General features: G+C 39.0%; 1 protein-coding gene across 1 annotated transcript in view; it reads left to right on the forward strand.

The window, feature by feature from the left end:
• Nucleotides 1-4,793: 4,793 nt before the first annotated feature.
• LOC115220874 (bifunctional purine biosynthesis protein ATIC) overlaps nt 4,794-26,542 on the forward strand; it is a 32,018-nt gene continuing 10,269 nt past the window's right edge. Inside the window, exons 1-8 of the mRNA XM_029791058.2 lie at nt 4,794-4,938; nt 10,805-10,931; nt 11,618-11,694; nt 13,030-13,096; nt 15,614-15,702; nt 17,340-17,418; nt 23,999-24,071; nt 25,302-25,458. Of these exons, the coding sequence (XP_029646918.1) occupies nt 4,899-4,938; nt 10,805-10,931; nt 11,618-11,694; nt 13,030-13,096; nt 15,614-15,702; nt 17,340-17,418; nt 23,999-24,071; nt 25,302-25,458 (709 nt within the window). The 5' untranslated portion in view covers nt 4,794-4,898. The remainder of the gene's footprint in view (nt 4,939-10,804; nt 10,932-11,617; nt 11,695-13,029; nt 13,097-15,613; nt 15,703-17,339; nt 17,419-23,998; nt 24,072-25,301; nt 25,459-26,542) is intronic.

Genomic DNA, 26,542 nt, shown 5'->3' on the forward strand with positions numbered 1-26,542 from the left:
CCACACCAATGCTTTTTATGTGGCACCTTGGTTTTAGGGTCTCAATTCTGTTGTCGTGGGTGGGTCTTCTTGAATACAGCAATGTGCCACATGTCTCAGTCCTCAGTCATCTCCTTCATAAGGTTCAGCATTTTGAGATCGGCATTCAGTAGGAAGTATTGAAGTCTAATCTCAAAACACTGAAGATGTATATAGACCAAATATGCGGCTGGTATTAAGCTCCATCCAGACAAGGTTGATGAGACAGTGGGGTAGACAGACTCATAAAAGTGAAGAGACAGACATGGGAAGACTAGAAGAATGAGAGCAGCAGAGAATTATATCTGACTAGCAGTAATACCTGTCATTAATTGGGTAATTACTTTAATTCTTTCTCGGGAGCCACATTCACAGTGTTATATATATAGACTAGCAGTATTGCCCGGCTTTGCAAAATGGTCATATTTAATTCAAAGCGTTAAAAATGTTATGAAAACAATTGGTATGTGTTCACAAAGTCCAAACGATTAATACGAAAAAACCCTCCAGGCTACATTCCGAAAATTCATTTCTTTGCCGCATTTCTACAATGTTTACAGTGATTCATTTTTATATCTTGATTTTTTTATTTTTCATGCAATTTACGCATGACTGAGTAAAGTTCACTATTCAATGCATGGGATAAGGCCTAAACAAACACATCGATTTTTGCACTTGCAAGATGTATTTCGGAACAGAAATAGCGCAGTTCAATTTTCATTCGCCTAAACTTTAAGTGACCCATTTTTGGTGGTTCTACGATTTGTTGGCTAGGAGGAGATGTGCCGGGAAGTTAAACACACAAACACACAAGTTGAGTTTTATATATAGAGATTTACTCCCTCTCTATGTGAGTATTTTATAAGAAAAAAAAATGTAATAATTTAAGTAGAAAAAAGATTAATTTCATGCATGAACTTCTGTTTGTTTATTATATGACAATAATAAGTGAGTTGTATGTGTATCAATACAGTCATGACAATTATATAATACACTAAGCTTTGATTGGCCTGAAACTGTAATGAAAGAGAATTGCCCAATGTGTCACACAGTGGGACTGAACCCAAGACGACATGGCTGGAAAGCCAGCTTCTCGATCACACAGTCATGCCTATAAAGGAGAGATACATTTTGGATAATATACTTCTTGATATAATATGCTTTACAAAAAAATGAGATGTTTACGGTGAGAAGACCTTTGATTTTAATATTTACTCAAGCAACACAACAACTAAAAATGCTACATCATACAGGGTGTTCCAGAATTAAACTCTCTGCTTCAATGAAATTGAGCAATTTTTTAAAAAACTGACAGAATTTTATGTTTATTACCAAAACAAATAGATTTATAAATCTTACGTCAAACTTTTATTGAAAATTTTCAACATGTTTGTATCCCTGCATACTTCAAATCTCTCCTTAGCATTGTGAAACACATTTGGAAGCATTTAAGGAGTTCGCTCCTTCACTGCTGACTGAATGTGTTCTTTAAGCTCAGCTAAAGGATTGCTCCATCTTGGGAATGGAGGTTAAGAAAATGGTTGCTGCCAAATTGAAAAAAAAGTTGTCATTGGACAAATAAGAAGGGTCTAACAGAAATGAAAATAAAATTATAAACACAATTCAAAATTTATATACTTTTAACACATATTGAACATTATAAGCATAAATAAAAGTGATATTTTAAAAAATGCATCCAATTTCACTCAAATCATCATTAATCCTGGGACACCCTGTATTTACTCGTCTGACTAAACGAGGGAGAGAACACAGGGGTTGAGGGCTAATTGCAAGTGGCGAGCATAGCTTCCAGAAGTGGTCACACAGTCGAACTCAAATGTCTGTGAGTCACAACAGTGGTTTGTATTTTGTATGAACATTTTGCATTATATAGTTCAGACATGGATGACATACAAAGCAGACATGCTGCCAGGCCATGCTGTGTTGCACATGATTGGAAACATGATACATAAACAGGGCACTTCTGGATGAATGAGTTTGTTGTGCCTTTACCCAGCCACACACACGCATATGGCCCAGTGGTGCACGAGATGGTAACATGAAGCATCAACAGGGCGCCAACAAAGATTTTAATGTTCTTCTCATTTTCTCTGCCAAACTGGACAAAAAGGTTTTCATGAAATATTATATGCTACTTATAATGCTTAAGTAGTGTCAATATTTTATCATCAGAAAATGGCCTAAAACAAAGGTAAAACCAAGCGCAGTTTACTCACATCTGATTAATCTGCATTTTGGTGGGGCCCATAATTGGTGTGGGAAACTTTTTTTAGTCAACAGCAATTCGAGGAGCCTGGTTAATGTTTGTTGCAAATTTGGAGGAAAGCAACTGGATACTCTTTAATTTATGGGCCTTAACACTGCGAAAATGCTTTAAAAATGTGGTTTATCTGCCCCTATGCCCACATTAGGCAAGAAGATGAAAATCTTTTCGGCCTATGACATTTCGTGGACCCTATGTAATGCATGTGTAACATTTCATTAAAATTGGTGGGGTGGATCTCAAGTTTTAACAACATGACAAACACACAGACAGACACACATCCTGTGTTTTATATATATAGATAGCAAGAAGACAAGATATGTGATAGGTTTCCTTAGCAAATAGAAAGTAAGAGGTTTGTCAATGTTTTACAAGATGAAAATCTGAAGCATGAGATGCTCCAGATTACAAGACTGTATCAGAAGGAATCAAGATGTGAGTGCAAAGGATGATGGGATTCTTGAACTTAGTACTACTATGAAAGGCTATGTAAAGAATGTGTGGTAGAAAAAGGGTTTTCCCAATGTGGATCCAACAGAGGAACCAGCTATACTATTCTTTTCTACTCTAGGCACAAGCCCTGAAATTTGGGGGGTGCGGGCAGTCAATCAGATTGACCCCAGTATGCTACTGTACTTAATTTATTGAATCCCAAAAGAATGAAAGACAAAATCAACCCCAGCAGAAGAATCAGCTCTACTATTGACAGTAGTATGACAGATAAAGCAACTAAGGACATAAAGGCTAGAAAAGCCCCTGAACCATAGGGAGTTGCCACTGAGATGCTGAAATTATCTGGCAGAGTGGGATACAGTGTAGTTACCCATGAAGTCAGTTGGGTTGCACAAAAGGGTTTCATATCCAATAACTGATATAGCAACATCAGAGACAACAGTTACAAGGAGATATTATAGAGAAAGGAAATTACGGAAGTGTTGAATTGCTGGACCAAGTCATGAAAAGTTATGGAGAGGGTTAGGGTTCACAGTTAGAGAGAGAGAGAGAGAGTGAAACTAGATGAGATGTAGTTTTGTTTTTGTGCTAGGGAAGTACTATGAATGCTCTCTTCCAAGTACATAAGAATACTTAGCATTCACCAACTTAACTTAGAGAAATCCTTTCAGAAAAGCCTTTGCTGAGTCATCTGGTGGTCACAGGGGAAGCTAAGGGTAGACATGGCTTGAGAGTACCTTAAAAGCCTTGTACAGAGATGCAGTCAGGTGAGAGTTAACAATGAGCACAGTGAGGTGTTTGGTTAGAAAGTAGGGGCTGGCCAGGGCTTAGTTTGCAGTCACCTTCTATTTATCATAGTCCTCCAGGCTTAACAGAAGGGTGTGAGACTGGTTGGTGTGGTGTTGGCAGTCGGTGTTATGGGACATGATGAGCTTCTGGTGTCGGTGGAAAGGATGACAGATGAGGTGGGTGGAAGTAGGGCTTGCAGGGGCCGGTGGAAGACTGGAGGGCGCATGTGTGGGGGGAAGCAGTCAAGCGGGACGCACGTGTGGTAATCGAGGAAGCGGGAAGTTCGAGCATAGACGAGGAAGTGACAGAACGTGCCGAATTTGTAAGAGACCTCTGATCTTCGCCGAGGTAAGACCTGTTTGTATTTCTTTCTGTTGTCCTCTTCATCCATCACACTACAGTTGGCAGTGAGAACTCCTTTATGCTGATTACCTCATTATTGTAGCTGAATCTGTAGTAGAATTAGAAAAATTCCAGATGTGGAAGCAAAACCTGGAATAAGAAGCCTCAAAGTTAACATAGCAAACAGTAAGTAGGAAAACAGATAGATCTCTGCTTCCATAAAAGAATTGGTCCTACTCAATATGTAGCAAAAAGTAGGTAGAAATTCCCTACCGTGTACCCAATGCAAACTAAGAACACATAATCATGGGTAAGTTAACAGAGAAAGTAGACTTTTTACGTGGCAAGCGCTTAACAGCAACAAGTACCAAGGGCACACAGCAAATAGACTTTCTCAAACTTGCCTACCCATGCATCATCTCCTCTCTCATCCTTCCCCTATCTACTGTGTTGTTAAGGTGGCGAGCTGGCAGAAACGTTAGCTCAAATACACACACACACAACAGGCTTCTTTCAGTTTCCGTCTACCAAATCCACTCACAAGGGTTTGGTCGTCCCGGGGCTATCGTAGAAGACACTTGCCCAAGGTGCCACGCAGCAGGACCGAACCCGCAGCCATGTGGTTGGGAAGCATATTTCTCACCACACAGCCACGCCTACACCCACATTTCAAAGTTACATCCACAGACTCCGTTAACATGCTTCAGTCATAAGTTTGTCAATATTGACGAGAAAAGGTTAATCAATACGATAGTGACGGGTATTCTATTTTATTTGACGCTAAAGGGTTAAAACGCGAAGTTAGCTTACATGGGATTTGAACTCAGACCGTAAACAACGCAAAATATTTTGTCTGGCACTCTGTCGATTCTACCGCCCCCCCCCACCAGTGAACCGTATAAATTAACAACGTCTCCTAAAGAATGGAGCAATTAGGATAGCATCTGTGACAGTTACCTCCCTTATCTTCTTTGCACGTGTTGCAAAACTTTGTTGAAAAACTTTGCTGAAGATGGCAACTTTACCATACACGGCTGCAAGATGCGAACGAGGTAATAATAAAAAAATATTACTCCACTTCTATCTATCTCTACATACAGAAACACACACACATACATACTCATGTATTGAGGTATTTTCGCTTTTACAGCCTTTAATTCAAAATAGCCTGTTTTTACTGGTGTGTATAAGTACACATTAGTGCCCCCCGCGGCATAAGGTTTAGATATATATATATGTATATATAAAATAAAATGCACAATGCAAGACAAGCGTAAATGTAACTATACATACATACTTATATGTATGAACAAACCCACATAAATAATCGGGTATAACAGCCGTATGTAGTTTACTGCAGACAATCTTTCCATATCAACCAGTGCAAATTATAGCGCTAAAACTCGATAGTGGGAAGGGAGGTGAGACATATTTGTCATGTTGCCGGCCTTTGAATTTCTGTCCTATATATTTACGTCTGTATATATATATATATATATATACATATATATATATATATATATGTCTATATAGTTGTTGGTTAGTTTCTTTAAAGCTGGGGGTTTCGCTATGTTTTTCTCACTTTCAGTGATTGCATTTTAATAAGAACCTTAGCCGTGTTTATTGTTTTCATTTATTTTTGTTAGGCAAAAACGTTAATATAACGCTAGTTTGTTCGGTGTTTTTATTCTTTCATTATGCGTCGACTTATTTCTCGCGTGGCGAAATTCCCGCCACCAATTACTGTGTGTGTTCACCTTAAAAATCAATAAACGAGGCACCGAGACCACTGTTCGCTCCTAGTACCGTTCTTAAAGTCGCCTACAACAAATTTAGCATATATATATATATATATATATATATATACGTACATACATACAGAAATGTATACGACCGTATTAAAAGATCAACTTAAATTAGACTCTTAAAAGCGAAGAATCTCCGGTTAGTTGTTCAAAAGTTCGAAAAAACCACACTCCAAAAAAAAAATCTTTTGAGTAGTAATGTTCAATGTCTTGTCCCGGCATAAAGGAGATGCAATCATATATATTTAAAATCTTTGAAAGCTCTCTATTTGGTGGGGGGGAAAATATCTGAAGATTTAAAATACTCAGTGGTTGGAAGGAATTTAACAAGACCTCCCTTGTTATAATAATTAATTTTCATTCATTGAAATTGTGCTTTTGTTTTGACGGGACGTTATCTGGCTCCGCGCCAACATTTACGTTACACGTGCAAGATTTGTTTATAATCAGTAAAACGGATACCTCAGTGTTAAAGCTTATCAAAAAATATCTTGTAAAGCGGCGAGATAAGCTGACTGTTAGCTTGCCAGACTTAAGTGGCATTTAGTCTGTCTGTACGTTGTAAGTTCAAACTCCGCTGGCATCGGCTTTGCCTTTCATCTTTTCAGGGTCGATAAAAAAAAAAAAGTACCAGTCAACTGTAGCAAAATTTGAAACCATTAATAAAAGCCTGTGCATTTAACAAATAACTAAGGAACAAACTTAGTCTCAGCGGGGTGAGGTACAAGGTTAGGGTTGTGAAGTTCTTGTTTCAATAATTTTTTGTGTTCGAACGGTATGCTGTCTTTTTTAAAGCGTTCTAACCGTGGCCATGTAAAGGTGTGCACGACCACCCTTTGACGGTTTTGAATGACCATAGAAAGTGCGAGCCCTCTAACTGAAAAATTGTGGATTTGTATAAAGGACACACACAAAGACAGACATTTTGCCGTTTATATATAGAGAGAATTTTAAATCGTTCATCTCCCCCCCCCAACACACACACACAAGCAAAAATTAGTTTGGGCGCGATTTTAATTTTTTTATTTTTTCTTAATGAAAATCGTTCAGGTGACAAGATCAATGGGGTGAGGTGAAATATCCGAGGCTTCCACCTTACCCTATCCCGTTTTTCGGATCCGAAAAAGGGGTTTTGTAGCATATTAGGTCACAGGAATTCATTCAAGAAAAAAAAAAAAAAAATTCCAATAATTCCAGGATTGGGGGGGGGGAGAGGTCCCCCTTCGCCGCCACCCCTTTCTTCCTAACCAAAATAAGTGATTTGAAACGTATTATTAGGAGGTCAGGGTACTTGATTTCACGGGAAAAAAAGATCCATTTTTTTTTTCTTAATGAAAATCGTGCAGGTGTTAATATAAAAATTTACCAAAAATCCTGTATTTTTCGCGTGTGTAAAGGAATCGCTTAACTTTATAGTTTGAGAATGATTCCAGCATATCAGACCAATATCTAACGATGTTTCTCAACATAACCCTTTTTTAAAAGCATATTTCCAACTTATCGCACCGATCCAGAACCAGTTGGAGGAACTGCTTTGATAATTAAATTTTTCGGTGAACGGAAAGTTACCGAGTCTCCCGCAGGATACTTATGTTGACATAACTATAGTTTGATGCCCCGAATACTTTTTGTTTTTCAATTTTCTTTTAAGTTTTTTTGTTTTTTTTTGATAAAATTTTGCGGAGACACCTTTTCAACGATGCAGATTACGTTAAGATTTTTTTTTTTTTTTTTTGGTAAATTTTCAGAAAATTTACCTTTTTTTTTTTTCTTTTTAAATTAGAAGCTTCGAATCATTCTCCTCACTCGATTTATTTTCCTTATAACTCTTTTTAAAATGCATGTTCTTTTGCAAAAATATCTTTTCGGGAGTGTAGATTATATAGTAATGTAGGTATTTCAAACAAATCTGAAAATGTGAAACTTAAGGCAATTGGGAGGTGAATAGGGTGGGGGAGAAATGAGCGGAGTTCTGATCGAAGCACACCATCTAACCCGCCGGAGAATGTTCTTAAACTCCTTCAAAACTACATTCTCTGTAAATTTCCTTAATATAATTGTCGTCTACGCCCCGGAGCACCAAACTGTACCTATATCACTAGTTAATTTGCAGTGTAATTTTAAAAAGGAGTGTTTCGTAAACCGTCGTTAAATGGACTGAGGGGCTCAATACGATTCCTTTCTCCTCGCCCCCACCCACAAGCAGTTCGAACTTTAAATGTCATCTGTCTTGTTTGACAAACATACGCCATGTGCTGAATCCTTGTTGTTTTTTTTAAAATAAACTCTGTATATCCGACACTAAACTCTAATAGTTCTGTTTTAAAACATGTCGATTGAGAGAGATGGGGTGATTAAACATCGGCTCACAGACACCCTTGTCATATTAGATGTCTAACACAAGATTCTACATTTGAAGGAAGATAGGCTATCTTTCGATATAGTCTTTTATAATAATCTTAGCGCTATTTACTAGTTTCAGTTTGTTTTTTGTGAAAGGCAAGGGGGTCGACCGGCCTTGAGAAAGGCGAGAAAGTATTTTGTGTATTAAGGTTTTACATATAATTTTATAGGGGAAGCAAACGACAAGATAGCTATATTTGTGTGGAATTGAGGTCAGACCGGGTCTGTCATCTTGTCAGCCCTGTTCGAGTACATTTGTTGTAGCAGCCATCCCGTCACTTACGAAAAATTTTTTCTCCTTGCTTCTCATTAGACTGCGGCCATGCTGAAGCACCGCCTTGAAGGGTTTAGTGGAACAAATCGACCCCAGTACTTATTTTTCCAGTTTCTATTGCCGAACCGCTAAGTTGGGAGGGACGTAAACAAACCAACACCGGTTGCATTCCAAGCGGGGTGATACACACACACACACACACACGCACGCACAGTGAGCTTCCATAGTTTCTGTCTATCAAATCCTCTCATAAAGGCATTGGTCGATCTGGGGCTATAGCAAAAAAACACTTGCCCAAGATACCATGAAGCGGAACTGAACCTGAAACCATATGGTTGCAAAATGAGCTTGTTAACCACACAACCAGGTGTGCAGTGAATTAACCCATAGATGTATACAATAACAAAAAACAATCTGAGGACATTATTTTAAAACTTGATTGGAATACATTGAAATCTAAAAACAATGATTAACAGTTATGCTGTCACACTGGATGGAAGTAGCTATCATTCAAAACACACACATCATCATCATCATCATCATTGTTTGACCGTGGTCAAGACAATGGAATTTACCATGCTACGCCAGATTTCACGGTCCATCATAGCATTACGGAGGTCCTGGTGCTGGATGCTGGAGATTACATAAGGGTAGGAGAGTGTGCGCCCTCTGGTATCGTGAGTAGATGGCTTCCAGAGGAGAAAAGTAGAAATTGCCTCGTTTCCAGCTCTACAACAATGTCCAGCAAACTGGACTCTCCTACCTTTCACAAGAGATGACACAGGTGGTAGTTTCCCATATATTTGCATTTTGTTTGGATGACGCTTTCACAAGAGATTTTGAGCTCTCATAAGGAGGCGAGTGTAGGTTCCATCCAACCGCCTCTCAAGCTTCTTTGATAACGTCCAGGTTTCTGAGTAGAATTGGTTCGACTGTGGTTTTGAAGATTTTAAGTTTGAAGTCTCTACTTAGATTTGATGACCAGATCTTATGCATGTCATTACAGGCTGACCAGGCCATACCCTTTCTAGTTAGAAAATCTTTTCCAGATGATGATATGTATGACCCAAGATATTTGTAATCAGAAACCATATTTAAGGGTGCATTGTTGAGAGTGTGGATGATGCAATCACTGTTGGACAGGCACTTGTTTACATATTCAGTCTTGGCCTCATTGAGGTAAAGACCTACACAATTTGAGGCTTGTTCGAGAGATTGTAAAAGAGACTGGGCATTGGAGAGAGAATCACTGATAAGAGCGATGTCGTCAGCAAAGTCAGTGTCTGTCAAGTACTCAGCTGGGTGTCTGGAACTTCTTCTTGGTTTTATTTCAAAGTTACGAGTACTTTAATCAGAAATTCTGTTGCGTAATATGATAGGATTTAGCTGTAATTTTTGGCAAATCGAGGGACTCCATTTAGGATTCTTTAGTTGCTTACTCGGGGAAGAATACATGGAGGAAGATGCATGCATAGTATACTTAAAATTAGATGGCCTGAACACAAAAGCAATATGGAGCTATGGCAAAGAACAAATCAAGTTTCAATTAGGGAGCAAATATTTAAGAAAAAGTGGAAGTGGATTGGTAGCACAATTAGAAAAGACACCAAATGTAGCGAAAAGTGCTTTAAAGTGGAATCCGGATGGATGTAGAAAGAGAGGTAGGCCTAAGAACTTGTGGTGTAGATCAACACAAAAGGAACTAGAGAAAGGGGGACATTCATGGCAGAGTATAAGTACAGAAGCGAAAAATTATGCAACATGGAATTCAAGTGGCCTATACTCTGCATAGGAGGGTTAAAGGCAGAAAAAAAAGGAAAAAAAACTAAATTCTTCATACTTTGAAAATTAACTGAGACAAATGCAGTACATTTCAATAGAACTGTGGTAAGAAAAAGGTTAAGCTGACCCTCAATTTAATGATAAATGCCGAGTTCCAAACTTATTTGTCCTTGCTTTTACTGGGTGTTGATTCCCCATGTCACCTTTTATAAATGATAACTATGTTGTCATCAAGACAACAGAACCAGTGAAAACAGACCTGTCAACACATTGCCAACAAACTGTCACACACACAAACAGGTGTCTTTCAGTTTCCACTTACCAAATCCTATGACAAGGCTTTTGTTGGCCTGTGGTTATTATAGAGAATGCTTGTCGAAGGTGCCACGCAATGGGACAGAACCCGCAACCATATGGTTGGGAAGCAAGCTTAATAACATAGCTGTGCAAGCACCTTGTATCGTCATCAGTTAACGTCCATATTCCATGCTGGCATGGGTTAGACAGTTCGACTGAAACTAGTAAGGTGGAGAGCTGCAACAAGTTCCAGTCTGATTTCGCATGGTTTCTATGGCTGGTTGCCCTTCTTAACACCAAACACTCCAAAAAAACCCTTTTTTTTTTTATGCTAAACTTTTTTTTTTTTCCTTTCAGTATTATTGAGTGTGTCCAACAAAAGTGGGGTTGTGGAGTTTGCAAAGAGCCTAAGTGAGCTTGGTCTACAACTTGTTGGTTCTGGAGGTACAGCGCAAACCATCAGAAATGCTGGAATACCCATTGTGTAAGTACTTCCTGAAATTCATATGTGTTTGAGTACTTGTCATTTTGTCTTATGTCAACCCTGATGGAATCTATCTATGATCAGACATTCTAGCTGTGACCATTCTGTCTTTTTCTTTTTAAGAACATTTAGGACCACATTATCTAACGTGTCCTTTATTTATAATAAGAGTGTGATTTTTCGGGAGATTTGACTGCTATTTCTAGCTGGTTGAGTGACTATATAGAGGCTCTCATTCATCACCATCATTTAACATCAGTTTTCTCTGCTGGCATGGGTTAGACAGTTTAACTGAAGATAGTAAGCTTGAGCACCATTCAAGCATGGTTGATGCTAGTACCGCATGACTGGCCCTAGTGCTGGTGGCACATAAAAGGCACCATTCAAGCATGGCTGATGCCAGTACAGCGTGACTGGCCCTAGTACTAGTGGCATGTAAAAAGCACCCACTACCCTCTGAGTGGTTGGCGTTAGGATGGGCATCCAGCTGTAGAAACCGTGCCAGATCAGATTGGAGCCTGGTGCAGCCCTCAGTCAAACTGTCCAACCCATGCCAGTATGGAAAGTGGATGTTAAAACGACGACGATAATGCTGATGAAGAATCTGATGCTTAAGTAAAAGAAATTCCTTATTAGAAAATCAATCAGAAATTTTGGTCATTTAACGGAATTTTAATATTTTACAGGGACGTCTCTGATGTTACAAAATGTCCCGAGATGTTGAAAGGTCGGGTGAAAACTCTCCATCCTGCCATACATGGTGGTAAGTGGTCATTTATGTTAATGTTGCTTAAGTGTGTGTCATTTTTTTCGCTTGTTTCAGTCACTGAGTAATGTTACAGGGATGCAAACAAACCTACACCAGTTGTTAATGGGTGTTAAGAAACAAATGGCAAAAACCCATGCATGCATACATGTGTACACACGCTCACAGATAATGGGCTTCTTTTCAGTTTCCATCTACCAAATCCACTCACGAGGCTTTTGTATAAGACCCTTGCCCAAGGTACCACACAGTGGGACTGAACCCTTTCTGACAACACAACCATGCCCGCACCTGTGATTGTGCATAAATTTTGTCATTAATGAAATTATTTTAGAATAAAAATAATTAGGTTTCTCAATTTATTTGCTATTGTTTTCAGATTTGACCAGATTATGGAATTGAGTTGGGTTTTGTGGGTCTATAATCCCTAATCCTTTTCTTTATTATACTTCACCCACCCCTTTTCTCATGTTCTTTTGGTTGCAGCAGGGTGACCTCACAAGTGCAGGACCCACAAAAACCTTCCCTCCTCCCACCAACAGTAACTATCCTCTTACTGTTCCCGCTATTATATCCACACAAAGGGTGGCGAGCTGGCAGAATCGTTAGCACGGCAGGCGAAATGCGTAGCCGTATTTCGTCTGTCGTTACGTTCTGAGTTCAAATTCCGCCGAGGTCGACTTTGCATTTCATCCTTTCGGGGTCGATAAATTAAGTACCAGTTACGCACTGGGGTCGATATAATCAATTTAATCCGTTTGTCTGTCCTTGTTTGTCCCCTCTATGTTTAGCCCCTTGTGGGTAGTAAAGAAATATATATCCACACATCAATAATTTTGTGTTTGCTGCCCCCCCCCCCACTACATGATAACAAATGTTGGTTTGTTTATTTCCCTGTAACTTAGTTTGGCAAAAAGAAACCAGTAGAATAACTAAGAACCTGAGTTTAATAAGTATTAAGGTTGAGTTCAACTAAAACCCTTCAGGGAATGTGCCCCAACATGGCCACAGTTCAGTGAGTGAAACAATTAAAAGATGTAATAATAATTCTAATTAACATTTGCTTGCTTTGTATGTCAATGGTTGATTAGATGCTATTAACCGTTTACTCTCTCTCTCTCTCTCTCTCTCTCCCTCTTCTCTCTTTTTCTCTCTCCCTCTTCCCCTCTCTCTCTCTCTCTTCTCTCTCTTTTCCTCTCTCCCTCTTCCTCTCTCCTCTTTTTCTCTCTTTTTCTCTCTCTCTCTCTCTCTCTGTTGTTACCAGCAGTGACTTCTGGTGTTATTAAAGAAAGAATTTAACCTGCTTTCATTACTTTATTCTTTAATTTCCAGGAATTCTGGCCAAGCCAACCCCTGAAGATGTGAAAGAAGTTGAAGATCTTAACTTCAATTTGATCCGGTATGTTTTTGTGTCATTGTCACTTTAATGGATTTTGTCTGTTGCTCTGAGGAAGCCATATTCTGTAGCCTGGTGGAATTATAGTGCAATGAAGTCTAAGTGATTTACTTGCAAGAGCCAGGAAAGTTTATACTCGCCAAAAGTATAAAACGATTGTAAGCCATGTTAGGTATTATTGTGTGGAATAGTTTTCTTTGCTCGCCTAGCCTGGGGGGTTCTCAACCATTTTTTGTCTAAGGACTGCTTTGATTACTATTTGATCCTGCTGGACCTACTTAGACATTCAATGTATCATCATCATCGCTTAACGTCCGTCTTCCATGCAGGCATGGGTGGGATGGTTTGACAGAAGCCTGCACTAGACTTCTGCAACTGTTTTGACAGGATTTTTACAGCTGGATACCCTATATAGAAAAAAAATCCTGTACTTTTATAATTATATATTACTAGGAATTGTATAAATTCTTTTCTACTCTAAGAATAAGGGCCAAAATTGGTACTTAATTTATCAACCCCGAAAGGATGAAAGGCAAAATCAACCTCAGCGGAATTTGAACTCAGAACAAAAAGACAGACAAAATACTGCAAAGCATTTTACCCAGCGTGCTAATGTTTCTGCCAAATCACCGCCTTAGGAATTACTCCCTTTTTACTTGTTTCAGTCATTTGACTGTGGCCATGCTGGAGCACCACCTGTAGTCGGGCAAATTGACCCCAGGACTTATTCTTTGTAAGCCTAGTACTTATTCTATCGGTGTCTTTTGCCGAACCGCTAAGTTACGGGGACGTAAACACACCAGCATTGGTTGTCGAGTGATGTTGGGGGGGACAAACATATACAAATTATATATAAATTTTTTCAAAATATTCGTGTTGAAGAAATATATAACCAATTTGTTGTAGATAAATTTTAACATCAAAATCTTATTTTGGTGCTCAAAGGTTGTGTGGACCTTAATTGAGAACCACTATCCCAACCCATGCTTCTGAACCTGAGGAACACCATTCCCGTTCAAGGAGAATAAGTTTTAGAAGTAGGAGGCAAATATTATGGGGATGCTAAAAGCTTAGAGGCATGAGAATTTTTCTTAGAAATGAAATATTTGATCCTTTAATAATTAACCCTTTCGTTACCATATTTCTGTTGAGATGCTCTGTGTTTCTTTCAATTACTTTAAATATAACAAAGAATTTAGTAAAATAACTTAGTTACTATTCAGCTAGTGTTAGGAACATAAATTGTGACTAAGGTTTGGTGGAAGATTTTAATTCAGAACTTTTGAAAGCAGGACATTTGTACTCAGACCCAGAGCCAGTTTCAGCCGGGTTGGTAACAAAAGGGTTAAACCAGCAATATCCAGCTTATTACATCTACTTTATAATGTCATTCTAAAAGAAGCAATCACTGGAACCTCCAAGCTATAATACAAGATTAATTCAAAACGATGTGAATGAATAAGCATTACATTTGATGGAATAATTCGAATGCTAAAGGGTTAACCCAAATACGAGATTTATATTTTATGTGAATTTCTTGTTAGTATTTTGTTAGTATTAGAGTTTGATAAACTTTGTCATCATTTGAGCAGAAACACAATTGGGGATGTATTGACATCAAGTGTTATTTCATTATGTTAACCCTCCATAGAGGGCATTAGTTCACCCAAGGATCTGAAGAAGCACGTGTTTGATAGAACATTATAAGGATATTTTTGGTAACAATTGCATCAGTTTTTTTCTCATGTTTTCAGTTTTATTTTTCTGTTTATGTTACCAAATCTGTACATATGTATGTATCAAAATCGAAATCGATCAACATCAATGGAAATTGTAGCTGTGATACCAGTGCCGGTGGCATGTAAGAGTGCCATCCGAACGTGGCCATTGCCAGCGCCGCCCCGACTGGCTTCCGTGCCGGTGGCACGTAAAATGCACCATCCGATTGTGGCCATTGCCAGCCTCCTCTGGCACCTGTGCAGGTGGCACGTAAAAAGCACCCACTACACTCATGGAGTGGTTGGCGTTAGGAAGGGCATCCAGCCATAGAAACACTGCCAGATCAGACTGGGCCTGGTGCAGCCTTCTGGCTTCACAGACCCCAGTTGAACCGTCCAACCTATGCTAGCATGGAAAACGGACGATGATGATGATGATTCTACTATAATAATACTCTTGTGTTTTTCTCTGTCACAACATTTGAAAGAAAGGAAGGGGTGATGGCAAACTGGTTGTGGGAGCATTTCAACTCTGTGTGTAATGGAAGGGGGATGGTGAACATTCAATGCTGAAAAGAAAAATCAAACAGCGTTTCAACTCTGTAGTGTTCCTTCAGTAACAAACGATGATTGATGTCACATCTCAAAAGACAACAATAGATAACATTGACAAGTGTATTAATTTGATTTACCATCCATATTTATATATAAAATACTACAATTAGCAGTCATTTTTTGATGGCACGGGGCCAGCTAGTATACATAATGTTTTATCTTTATTTTTTTATTTTTTCTTCCGTAGTGTTGTTGTCTGTAACCTGTATCCATTTGTGAAAACAGTTGCCTCAGACGATGTTACTGCTGAGCAGGCTGTGGAACAAATTGACATAGGTAAGGCTTTGTATTTAACATACTAAAATCTGCTTTAAAATATCACAAAAATTAGGATGTTAATCAGTCTGATTGGCACAGGGGTTGGTAAAATTGCTAATGAGACACACAAATGTTTTATGGTGTTTACATTGACATGCTACATGTACCAGTAATATACTGTGATGGTTTGGTTACTTTAGGTTTTCTTATTTCTTTATTGCCCACAAGGGGCTAAACATAGAGGGGACAAACAAAGACAGACAAAGGGACTAAGTCGATTACATCGACCCCAGTGCGTAACTGGTACTTAATTTATCGACCCCAAAGAGATGAAAGGCAAAGTCAACCTCGGCAGAATTTGAACTCAGAACATAACAGCAGACGAAATACCGCTAAGCATTTCGCCTGGTGTGCTACTTTCGGTTTTCTGTTGCCAGATAGCCTTCATGTCACTAACATTCCCTTGTTTTTATTTCCCCATGGTCAGAATATTGGAAATGGACACAGCTTGTTTCACAATTGTGATGCTAAGGCCAGCAGACACAGACAGGTGTGTGTGTGTGTGGTTTAATATCTACTTTTTCATGCTTGCATGGGTCAGATGTCATTTGCTTCCCTTTCTGTTGCCAGTCCTCCTCAGTTTCCAAGCAAAATATTTTCTCACTGGCAGACATTTACAGAAGCTGGAAACAAACAACCTTGCTTGTATGATAATGTTAATTTGCAACTATTACATTATATTTAGACAAGGGTACACCATGCTGGTGCCATGTGTATAAAGCACCCAGTACACTCTGTGAGGTGGTTGGCATTAGGAAGGGCATCCAAGCATAGAAGCCACGCCCAAAACAAATGAAGTTTGGGCAGGTCTCCAGCTGACCAGCACCTGTCAAATTGTCCAACCCATGCCAAACATTATATGATGACCATGTTTGTGTGTGTATGTGCATGCATGCAATGAGCTTCCTTCAGTTTCCATTTACCAAATCTATTCACAAAGTTTTGGTCAACACGGCCCTCTAACAGAAGCCACTTACCCTAGGTGTCACATGGTGGAACTGAACCAGAAACTCCACAGTTCTTAACCACACAGCCATCCTTCCTGTACCCATGTAATATCAGATAAAACGAATGTCACCATAAATTTGATCATTGAATTACTTTGAATGCAAAGCCTCATTAGAGCCCATGTCATTTAATAAGTTTAATCAGATGCTGCTTAATCCCTTAACTCAAATACACATGACAAAATCGAAATCGATCAACATCAATGAAAATTGCTGCTGTGATACCAGTGCCGGTGGTACATAAAAGAACCATCCGAACGTGGCCGTTCCGACTGGCCTCGTGCCGGTGGCATGTAAAAAGCACCATCTGATCGTGGCACGTAAAAAGCACCATCCGACCGTGGCCGTTTGCCAGCCTCATCTGGCACATAAAAAGCACCCACTACACTCATGGAGTGGTTGGTGTTAGGAAGGGCATCCAGCCGTAGAAACATTGCCAGATCAGACTGGAGCCTGGTGCAGCCTTCTGGCTTCCCAGACCCCTGTTGAACCGTCCAACCCATGCTAGCATGGAGAACGGATGCTAAACGATGATGATGATGATAATGAATTATGACATTAATTAACGCTTCCTTCCTTTCTCTCCAGGTGGCGTTACTCTCCTCCGTGCTGCTGCAAAGAACTTTGCACGTGTTACTGTCATTTGTGACCCTAACGACTATAATGGGTAAAGTAGCAATATTAATATAAAATTCTATATTATATAAGTAAATGTTTGATGAAGGATTTTGCACAGTTACATGAGAGCCTGTTTCCAAAATGATCCTCTAGTTACCATGATTTTAAAATTTCGTTTGTATTGATTATAGTTGTTAAGAAGTAAATACATGGAGTATATTATTGCTGTTGTTAGATATATTATTAGTGTTATGAAGTGTATTAAAGAGTAAAGATTGTTTGCCATCATAACCTGGCAGTCCTGGTTTAGGACTAATGTTGCTGTAATTTAGCCCCAGGAAGCATCGTCTCCAGCTGGCTAAACCATGTTATGTTGGGAAACAATCTTTACTACAAGGTACTGTTGCTGTATATCTCACGTTGTGAGATTTAAAAATAGTAATTTTGTATTAATGAGGTTGTGACTATTCAGCCATCCAGTGAAATAGTGAATAGAAAAACTTAGTAAAGTTTTACTTTGCTGCAAAGACAGAACTCTTCATCGGAAAGAAATGAAATGTTTAATACACTAATGCGTCAATATTCAAGTTTAATTTGTTCCCAGAGACTGCTTCTGAAGCAGAGCAATTATTTCCCATGATAACAATGATATAAATCGTATTTTGGTCCCAGAAAAATATTTTACTTATAAAATTTATAGTACTTGTAAATGAATGGCAATAAAACAACAGTAGAATGTAAAGAATATCTTTTGTGTAAAGCAAAAAGAATGTCAAGATCATTCATAATAAAAAAATATTATAATTAGAATTGTTTTTTGAATCGCATTCCCTTGCACTAGGCTCAGGCACACCATCGCTTGTAGATGCAATTGCCGACTCACAAACATCTGCTGATTTCTTTTTGATAAACAATTCTAAAGTTGCTTGCTTAGCTTTTTTCTTTTGCTCTCTATAAATTTCTCGGTAACACGCAGAAGCATTTGTTATGGTTGTAGAAACTCTTGCACTTCGTTCGAAATTTGGATCTTGTGCTTGAAAAATTTCCAAGGCTTTATCCAAATGTTGAAACGCTTCCTTGAGTCCTTTAAATGTGAATGCATTAACTGGCGCTTCTTCAACAGTGTCCTTCTCTTCTATCGTTTCCTGTTCTTGCATTGCAATAAGGTCTTCGTTGGTGAGTTCATCACTATGTGATTGAAGCAGCTCATCAATATCGCTTGCCGACACATTGAAATTTAATTCATTTGCCAGTTTTACAATTTCTTCTATCTCTTTTTCTACATTTTCTTGTAGTGATTCAAAACCCTCAAAATCATTAAGAAATTGAGGGCAAAGTTTTTTCCAAATGCCCTTCATATTCTTTTGACTGATATTATCCCAAGCTTTACCTATGATTTTCACTGCAGTGTAAATATTGTGACTCTTCCAGAATTCCATTAGAGTCGGTCCACCTTCTTTGACCGTTTCTTCGTTCAACATTGCAAATGTGAGACATAAATAATGGGCCTTAAAAGCTGCAATAACTCCCTGGTCCATTGGTTGCAAAAGTGGGGTCGTATTTGGAGGCAAAAAAATAACTTTGACATTAGGATGAAGATGTTTCAGAATTGGAGGGTGGCTTGGTGCATTGCCAATAAGTAACATTGCATGAAATGGAAGTTCGTTCTTATCGCAATATTCCTTAACTTCTGGCACAAAGTGATATGAAAACCATTCTTCAAATAATGTTGCTGTAACCCAAGCTTTTTTATTAGATTTCCATATAACTGGAAGGGTACTTTTTAAGATGCCTTTAAGTGCCCTAGGGTTTTCCGCTCGATAAACTAGCATTGGTTTCAATTTCAAATCTCCTGATGCATTTCCTCCAAATAATAACGTCACTCGATCTTTTGCAACTTTAAAACCAGGCCGCGCAGATTCTTCCTTCGCTATGTAACTTCTGGAAGGCATACGTTTCCAGAAAAGTCCGGTTTCATCGACATTAAAGATTAGTTGTGGCATGTAACCCCCTTCTTTAATCATTTCTGCCAATGTTTCTGGGAATTTTTCTGCTGCGTCGACATCAGCGCTTAACACTCCTCCTTGCACTTTGATGGAATGCCACCTGTGGCGATTTTTAAATCGCTCAAACCATCCTCTGCTCGCGACAAAAGTTTCGTTTGTGTCACCTTTCATTTCTTTAAGCATACTGAAAAGAGACAAAGCTTTGCTACGAATCGCCGCTCGGTTGACATTCAAATGCATGCGTTGAGTCGTGTCACCTATCCATACATTTAAAAGTTTTTCCATTTCCGGAATAATGCTTCCAGAATCTCTTTTACGAGACCACGTTGAGTACAGAAGCTGCGCATTTCTCACTTGAGATAAATATTTTTGTTTTTCTTTGAGAATTGTGCAGACAGTTGACGAATTAAGTGAAAATTTGTCACTAATGTTCTTCACAGTTGTACCACCATCGTGCATTTTTACAATTTCATACTTCGTTTCCAAAGTGATCGCTTTTCGCTTCTTTTTCTTCCCGTCAGTGTCCGTTGTACACTTTCGTTTAAGCATATTGGCTGGGCTTAAAAAATGCCGAAAATAATAGTGTAAATAAACGCATACAATATAAATATGTGGTACAAAGAATTAGCTTATAATCAAACTGGGGCACCGGACCGTTAATCCATTAATTAACGAAGTTAACATTTTCGCTAACGATTTAACTTTTAAGTTAACTCTGGAAATCATTATCGGACTAATTGACTTTCGTTGACTCATGTTAACTTCTGTTGAATTGAAGCTAACGGATTTTATAGTTTTGGCACTTTTTAAAGGTGTTTGTAGGTCGTTTTAGAGCCAAAACTGATATTTTTTTTCTATAATGAAAATTAACGTTGACGGTTTATCGATAACTTCCGTTAAATTGCGAAATAATTAACTGATTAACGGTTATGGAACTTAACTTTTTGGTTAACCGATTAATGATTAATGAAGTTAGTTTTTCGATCGACGGTGGGTACGAGTATCGTAGACTGGTACCCAACGGTGTCCACCTTTGCTTATAAGAAATCTCTCAACAATCGCACGCACCGACTCTGAAATTTTAGGCCGTCGTTAACTCTGTAGTTATATGCAGCTGTTAAGACTCGTCAGAACCAGTTTTGCCACACATACACACACACAAAATGGTTAATTAACCTTTTTTTATATTTATAAAATAAAACTCGTAAACCTGGGGTCTCGTAAAGCGGGTCCTCGTGAAGTGAGGTATTACTGTGCTTCCATAGAATAAGATAATAAAATAAATTGTGATAGAGAAAACAAAGGGAGGGGAGATAACAAACGAAAATATGTGTTAGGGAGATTATCTCCCTTTCTTTATTTTCGTTCACCTTGGCTCGTAAGCATTTCGGGTCTTTACAACCAAGAGTCGAACCCGTTGTGCGTCTATGTGTGTCTGTGCACGCACGCACACGCATATACGCCTGGAAGAACTTTGGGAAAGACTTCCGCCCTTTTTAGGGGAAGGGGGACAAAAGGAACTCTTGCCGAACTTTGGGTCCCAACCATGTTTCGGTTTCAATCTGACAGTGGTACCTTGGGCAAGTGGCCTCTATTACAGCCTCGGGTTGACCAAGGCCTTGAGTGGATTTGGTAGATGAAAACTGGATTACGGTTTAATCTAACACCCGGCCACCAAAGCAAAAAAAAAAAACATGGGTAATAGGTGTAAAAAAAATGTATTAAACAAATATGAAAATAAAAAGTTGTGCTAACGAACTGGAGTGGGGTGGGACTTTCGGAAAATTCACAAGATCCGATTTTTTCCTTTATAACTTTTAAGAAAATATTTTTTAATGAAATATTATATAAATATATTTCAAAAGGTATAGATTACGATTATAAAGAAATTTGTGAGGGGAAAATTTTTTCTGGGGAGAAGATTTTCGAAGAGAAAGCAATTCATAATTTTTTTTTTTTGCTTGAGTGTAATGGAAAAAAGTTTGAAAACTTTTTTACATTCATTTATTTTACGTTTGAGTAATAGAAAATTGTTTTGAAAACGATCCCATGTATCATGATGAGAGAAACAAATTCATAAATACGGTGTTGAATATGGTTTCACTATGGAAAGAAAAGTTAAAGGCGATTTAGCTGTTGTTAGCATGTCTCCAACTGTTGGGTAAGAAGAGCTGTGTTGAAAAAAATTTGCGCCTACGTACCTCTCAAAAAAAAAATTTTTTCCCATAAACTTCCTTATAATCGTTATCCATGCCGTTTGAAAGGTATTTATATAAAATTTCATCAAAAGATATCCATTTTCCTAAAAGTTATGGAGGGAAAAATTGGATCATATGAATTTTTTGAAAGTCCTCTCCTTACCCTCTCAGAAAATAATTTCCTCCGCAAATTTCTTAATAAATTTTAAAAGTTAAAAAGGGAAAAAAATTGGATCTTGTGAATTTTCCAAAAGTCCTCTCCCACCCATTTCGTTAACACAAATTTTTGTTTTCATATTCGTTTAATACACATTTTTTTATACCTATTACGCTTTTTTTTTTGTAACCGTATGTTAAAGTAAACTCTCTTTACTCTTTTACTTGTTTCAGTCATTTGACTGCGGCCATGCTGGAGCACCACCTTTAATCAAGGAACTTGACCCCAGGACTTATTCTTTTGTCAGCCCAGTACTTATTCTATCGGTCTGTTTTGCCGAACCACTAAGTAACGGGGACATAAACACACCAGCATCGGTTGTCAAGCAATACTAGGGGGACAAACACACAAACACACAGACGCATATATATATATATATATATATACATATATACGATGGGCTTCTTTCAGTTTCCGTCTACCACAATCCACTCACAAGGCTTTGGTCGGCCCGAGGCTATAGTAGAAGACACTTGGCCAAGGTGCCACGCAGTGGGACTGAACCCGGAACCATGTGGTTGGTAAAAAAGCTACTTACCACACAGCCACTCCTGCGCCTACAATAACTGTAAACTGAAAGAAGCCTATTGTGTGTGTGTTACAGCTTCCTTGCCTTGTTATCGCATGATAGCTGTAAACAAGCCTCACTGTTATGCAGGCGGTGTCTCTTGTTTTCTTCTAGTCTTCTGAGACCTGTCTTGTCATGGAGAAACATTACTTCGAAACAGGTGGGGATTGACAACAGGTAGGGTTTCTGATTATAGAAAAACTGCCTCTACAAATTCTGCACGACCCGTGCTAGCATTGAAAAGTGGACGTTCAAACAAGGATGCTGATTCTATCTCAACACTTTCAGGTACTCGATTACTCTTCAATATTTAACCATTCCAATATAAGGCGGCAAGCTGGCAGAATCATTAGCACACTGGACAAAGTGCTTAGCAGCATTTTATGTCGACTTTGCCTTTCAACTTTTGGGGAGGTGGAGTTAACAAAACATGGACCAGTTGACCTCTATCCCCATCCCCCAAAATTTCTGGCCTTGTTCCAAAATTTAAACCCAATATTTTACCATTCAAATAGAGTGTCTGTTGCCAAAAGTTAAGGACAATTGTTTCAGAGATAAGAACTCTGCGCTCCTTTTAAAATGTGCTGCTTAGCTCGGTATTTACAACTGGATTGCACTTGTATCTTTTAGCTGAGGTGTCGATGCTAAACTATCCTAGTTTGTTTCCCCAGTTTCTCTTTGTATTATTGGTTCCTCTCTGAAATACATGCCCAGACTTGGTTGTGTGGTTAGGAAGCTTGCTTCCCAACCATGCGATATTGGGTTCAACCCCACTGAACAGAACTCTGGGTCAGTATCTTCTGCTGTATCTCTGGGTTGACTAAAGCCTTTTGAGTGGATTTTGGTAGGTGGAAACTGAAAGAAGCCTGTCATGTGTGAGTTAGTGTGTGTGGGTGTGTAATATAATATATATATGTATATATATATATATATCTATCTATATATGTATATATATATCTATATAAACGGCAAAATGTCTGTGTGTGTGTGTCCTTTATACAAATCCACAATTTTTCAGTTAGAGGGCTCACACTTTTTATGGTCATTCAAAACCGTCCAAGGGTGGTCGTGCACATCTTTACATTTCCCCAGCCACCCCGCAAAGCCATTAAAAAATCAATAGAAGTGACTTTTTGGTGAATTTTCTATCCAAAACCCAATTAATATGCCTGGAACGTGATACACTAATTGAATGCCAGCTAGCTGTATTTGATTGGTCGGAGATTTGGACAGTACCTGCGTGTATGTGCGCACGCACGCAGCTGTATATGCATGCGCTAGCACTATGACCCGGCAACACCGGGTCATAGTGCTGGTATATGTATATATGCATACAATTTCACACACAACTTGTGCTAGCATGGGAGACAGACTTTAGATAATGATTTTGCATACCATGTCTGTCCATGGGAAATATCATCTACCATCTTGCTTAAAAACAGGTGAGACTTGACAACAGAAAGGCACTTGACCATATTAAATTTACCTAAAACAAGTTCCATCTGATGCATGCAAGCATGAAAAAGTGGACGTTAAAACAACAATGATGCTGGTAAAACCTTGAGAGCAATAAGACAAATAGAACTGAACTAACAATGAATTATTGTTCCTTAGATTTTTTTTTTTTAATCCTTTTCCAGAATAATTGAAGAAATGAAGAACTCCCCAACTAAAGATTCGACCCTTGAAACCAGAAAAAGACTTGCTGTGAAGGTGAGACATTCCTCCTGTATTCTTTCCTTTTATTCTTTTAGTTGTTTCAGTCATTTGACTGCGGCCATGCTGGAGCATCGTCTTTAGTCGAGCAAATCAATCCCAGGATTTATTCTTTGTAAGCCTAGTACTTGCTCTATTGGTCTCTCTTGCCGAACGGCTAAGTGACGGGGGCGTAAACACACCACCATCGGTTGTCAAGCGATGTTGGAGGGACAAACATACACACACACACACACACACACACACACACACACATATATATCGACAGGCTATTTTCAGTTTCTGTCTACCAAATCCACTCACAAGGCCTTGGTCGGCCCAAGGCTATAGTGGAAGACACTTGCCCAAGGTACCACACAGTGGGACTGAACCTGGAACCATGTGGTTGGTAAGCAAGCTACTTACCACACAGCCACTCCTGCGCCTGTTGGCGTTTATTTAAAGATGTTGCAAGGTTAAGTATTTCGTTTCCCAAACTTGTGGTTTCAGGTTCAGTCCTACAGCATGGTACTTTGGGCAGAGTGTATTCTGCTGCACTCCTGGACTGACCAAAAGCCTTGAACAAAATACTTCATTTTATATAGCTCTGCGATCACTTCAACACCCAATGCAACCATTCAGACAATGTCACTTTTGATGGACTGAGTGACCTAACATGTGGCATGAACATTTGACCACAAATCACAGGTCATTCGGCAAAAGCTGATCGCTCATACATTGTCTTCGACAGGAGAGTCCATCATGTGTCTGTGTGTCTGGACATCTTCATTATGATGCAATCAATGTCATTCATTCCCAGTCTTCCATGAAAGGCATGTCCAGCTGTGGAAATTATTACCTTGCTTGGAAACATGAGAGGGTTGCCAACTGAAAGGGCTATGCAAGTGTTGAAAATCTGCCACAACAACTTTCACCTGATTCTTATTTCTTTATTGCCCACAAGGGGCCAAACATAGAGAAGACCAACAAGGACAGATGAAGGGATTAAGTCGATTACATCGACCCTAGTGTGTAACTGGTACTTAATTTATCAACCCCTGAAAGGATGAAAGGTAAAGTCGACCTCGGCGGAATTTGAACTCAGAACATGAAGACAGACAAAATACCGCAAAGCATTTCACCCGGTGTGCTAATGTTTCTGCCAGCTCGCCGCCTTTCACCTGACTCTTGCAAGCATGAAATGATGCAGATGTTCCTAAATTTTATGCATGCCTTCTTTATTTGCAGGCTTTCAACCATACAGCAGATTACGATGCTGCTATTTCTGATTACTTCCGGAAGCAGTTTAGCCAGAATGTTTCCCACTTACCCCTGCGCTATGGTATGAACCCTCATCAGAAACCAGCACAGCTCTTTACCAATTTGTCAGAATTACCTTTGAAAGGTAAATGTTCTTCAATCTATCCAAAAACCTGTTTCAGTTGGTGATTCTCTCTTGAAGATTTCAGTCTCAATTCTAAAATAACATGGCAAGGCTATCCCTGCCATCGTTGCACTTAAGTTCTATGCTCTCTGTAGAGCATATGCCATTAGCTTTTCTCTACTGTTCTTGACTCTGAGTTGTTGGGAGCCACACCCTGAGTATGTGGGAGTCCCTGAGAGAGTGATCCTTCCTCTCCCAGGTTTTGATTTTGATTTATCTTCGATGCTCCTCTACCTTTGCCTTTTTACTAATTACAGGTATTCATCTTATGCAAATGCAATTTATCACTTCAATAGGGTGGTCTCTCTTAGACTGGCCTCTGTTTTGTGACCTGTCCTGTATGGGAGACCCTACTAGGAGCTGACACTCTGCTGGCATGTATCTCTGGGGTTATTTGGCCATACAAGCCACAACATCACAACAAGCACTAGTAGGGATGTTGGCTGTATGTAAACTCATTTTTACCTCTGGAAAGAGGTGGGCCATATTAGCATGGCTTACAGGCCCACCACACCACAGCAAGGACTTGTCCTTGTGGTCAGCTCACAGTCATCATCACTACCCTCTAAACCCCCTGAATTAGTATTTGGGAATCTAGGACTAATTATAAGTAAAATATTCTAATCTTGTGTAGGATACTCTTTACATGTGGTATTATGTAGACACCCACAAACTCTTCCTTCACTTCTATGCAACCCAACTAGTTTCTACAGGTCATTCAGCCTACAAGGAATAACTGAAGCCCTTTCAATTCTTCTATCTAGAAATGTCCCCTTTTTATTTCAGTTGATTTAAGAAATAATAAAGAAAATTGTGATTTTGTTGTTAAGCTCATTTAAGAAATTTTACCTGTGCCGGTGGCACGTAAAAAGCACCCACTACACTCATGGAGTGGTTGGCGTAAAGAAGGGCATCCAGCTGTAGAAACAATGCCAGATCAGACTAGAGCCTGGTGCAACCTCCTGGCTTCCCAGACCCCGGTCGAACCGTCCAACCCGTGCTAGCACGGAAAACGGACGTTAAACGATGATGATGATGATGATGA

Source organism: Octopus sinensis, linkage group LG17, assembly GCF_006345805.1.
Source record: "Octopus sinensis linkage group LG17, ASM634580v1, whole genome shotgun sequence".
Taxonomy (NCBI): Eukaryota; Metazoa; Mollusca; class Cephalopoda; order Octopoda; family Octopodidae; genus Octopus; species Octopus sinensis.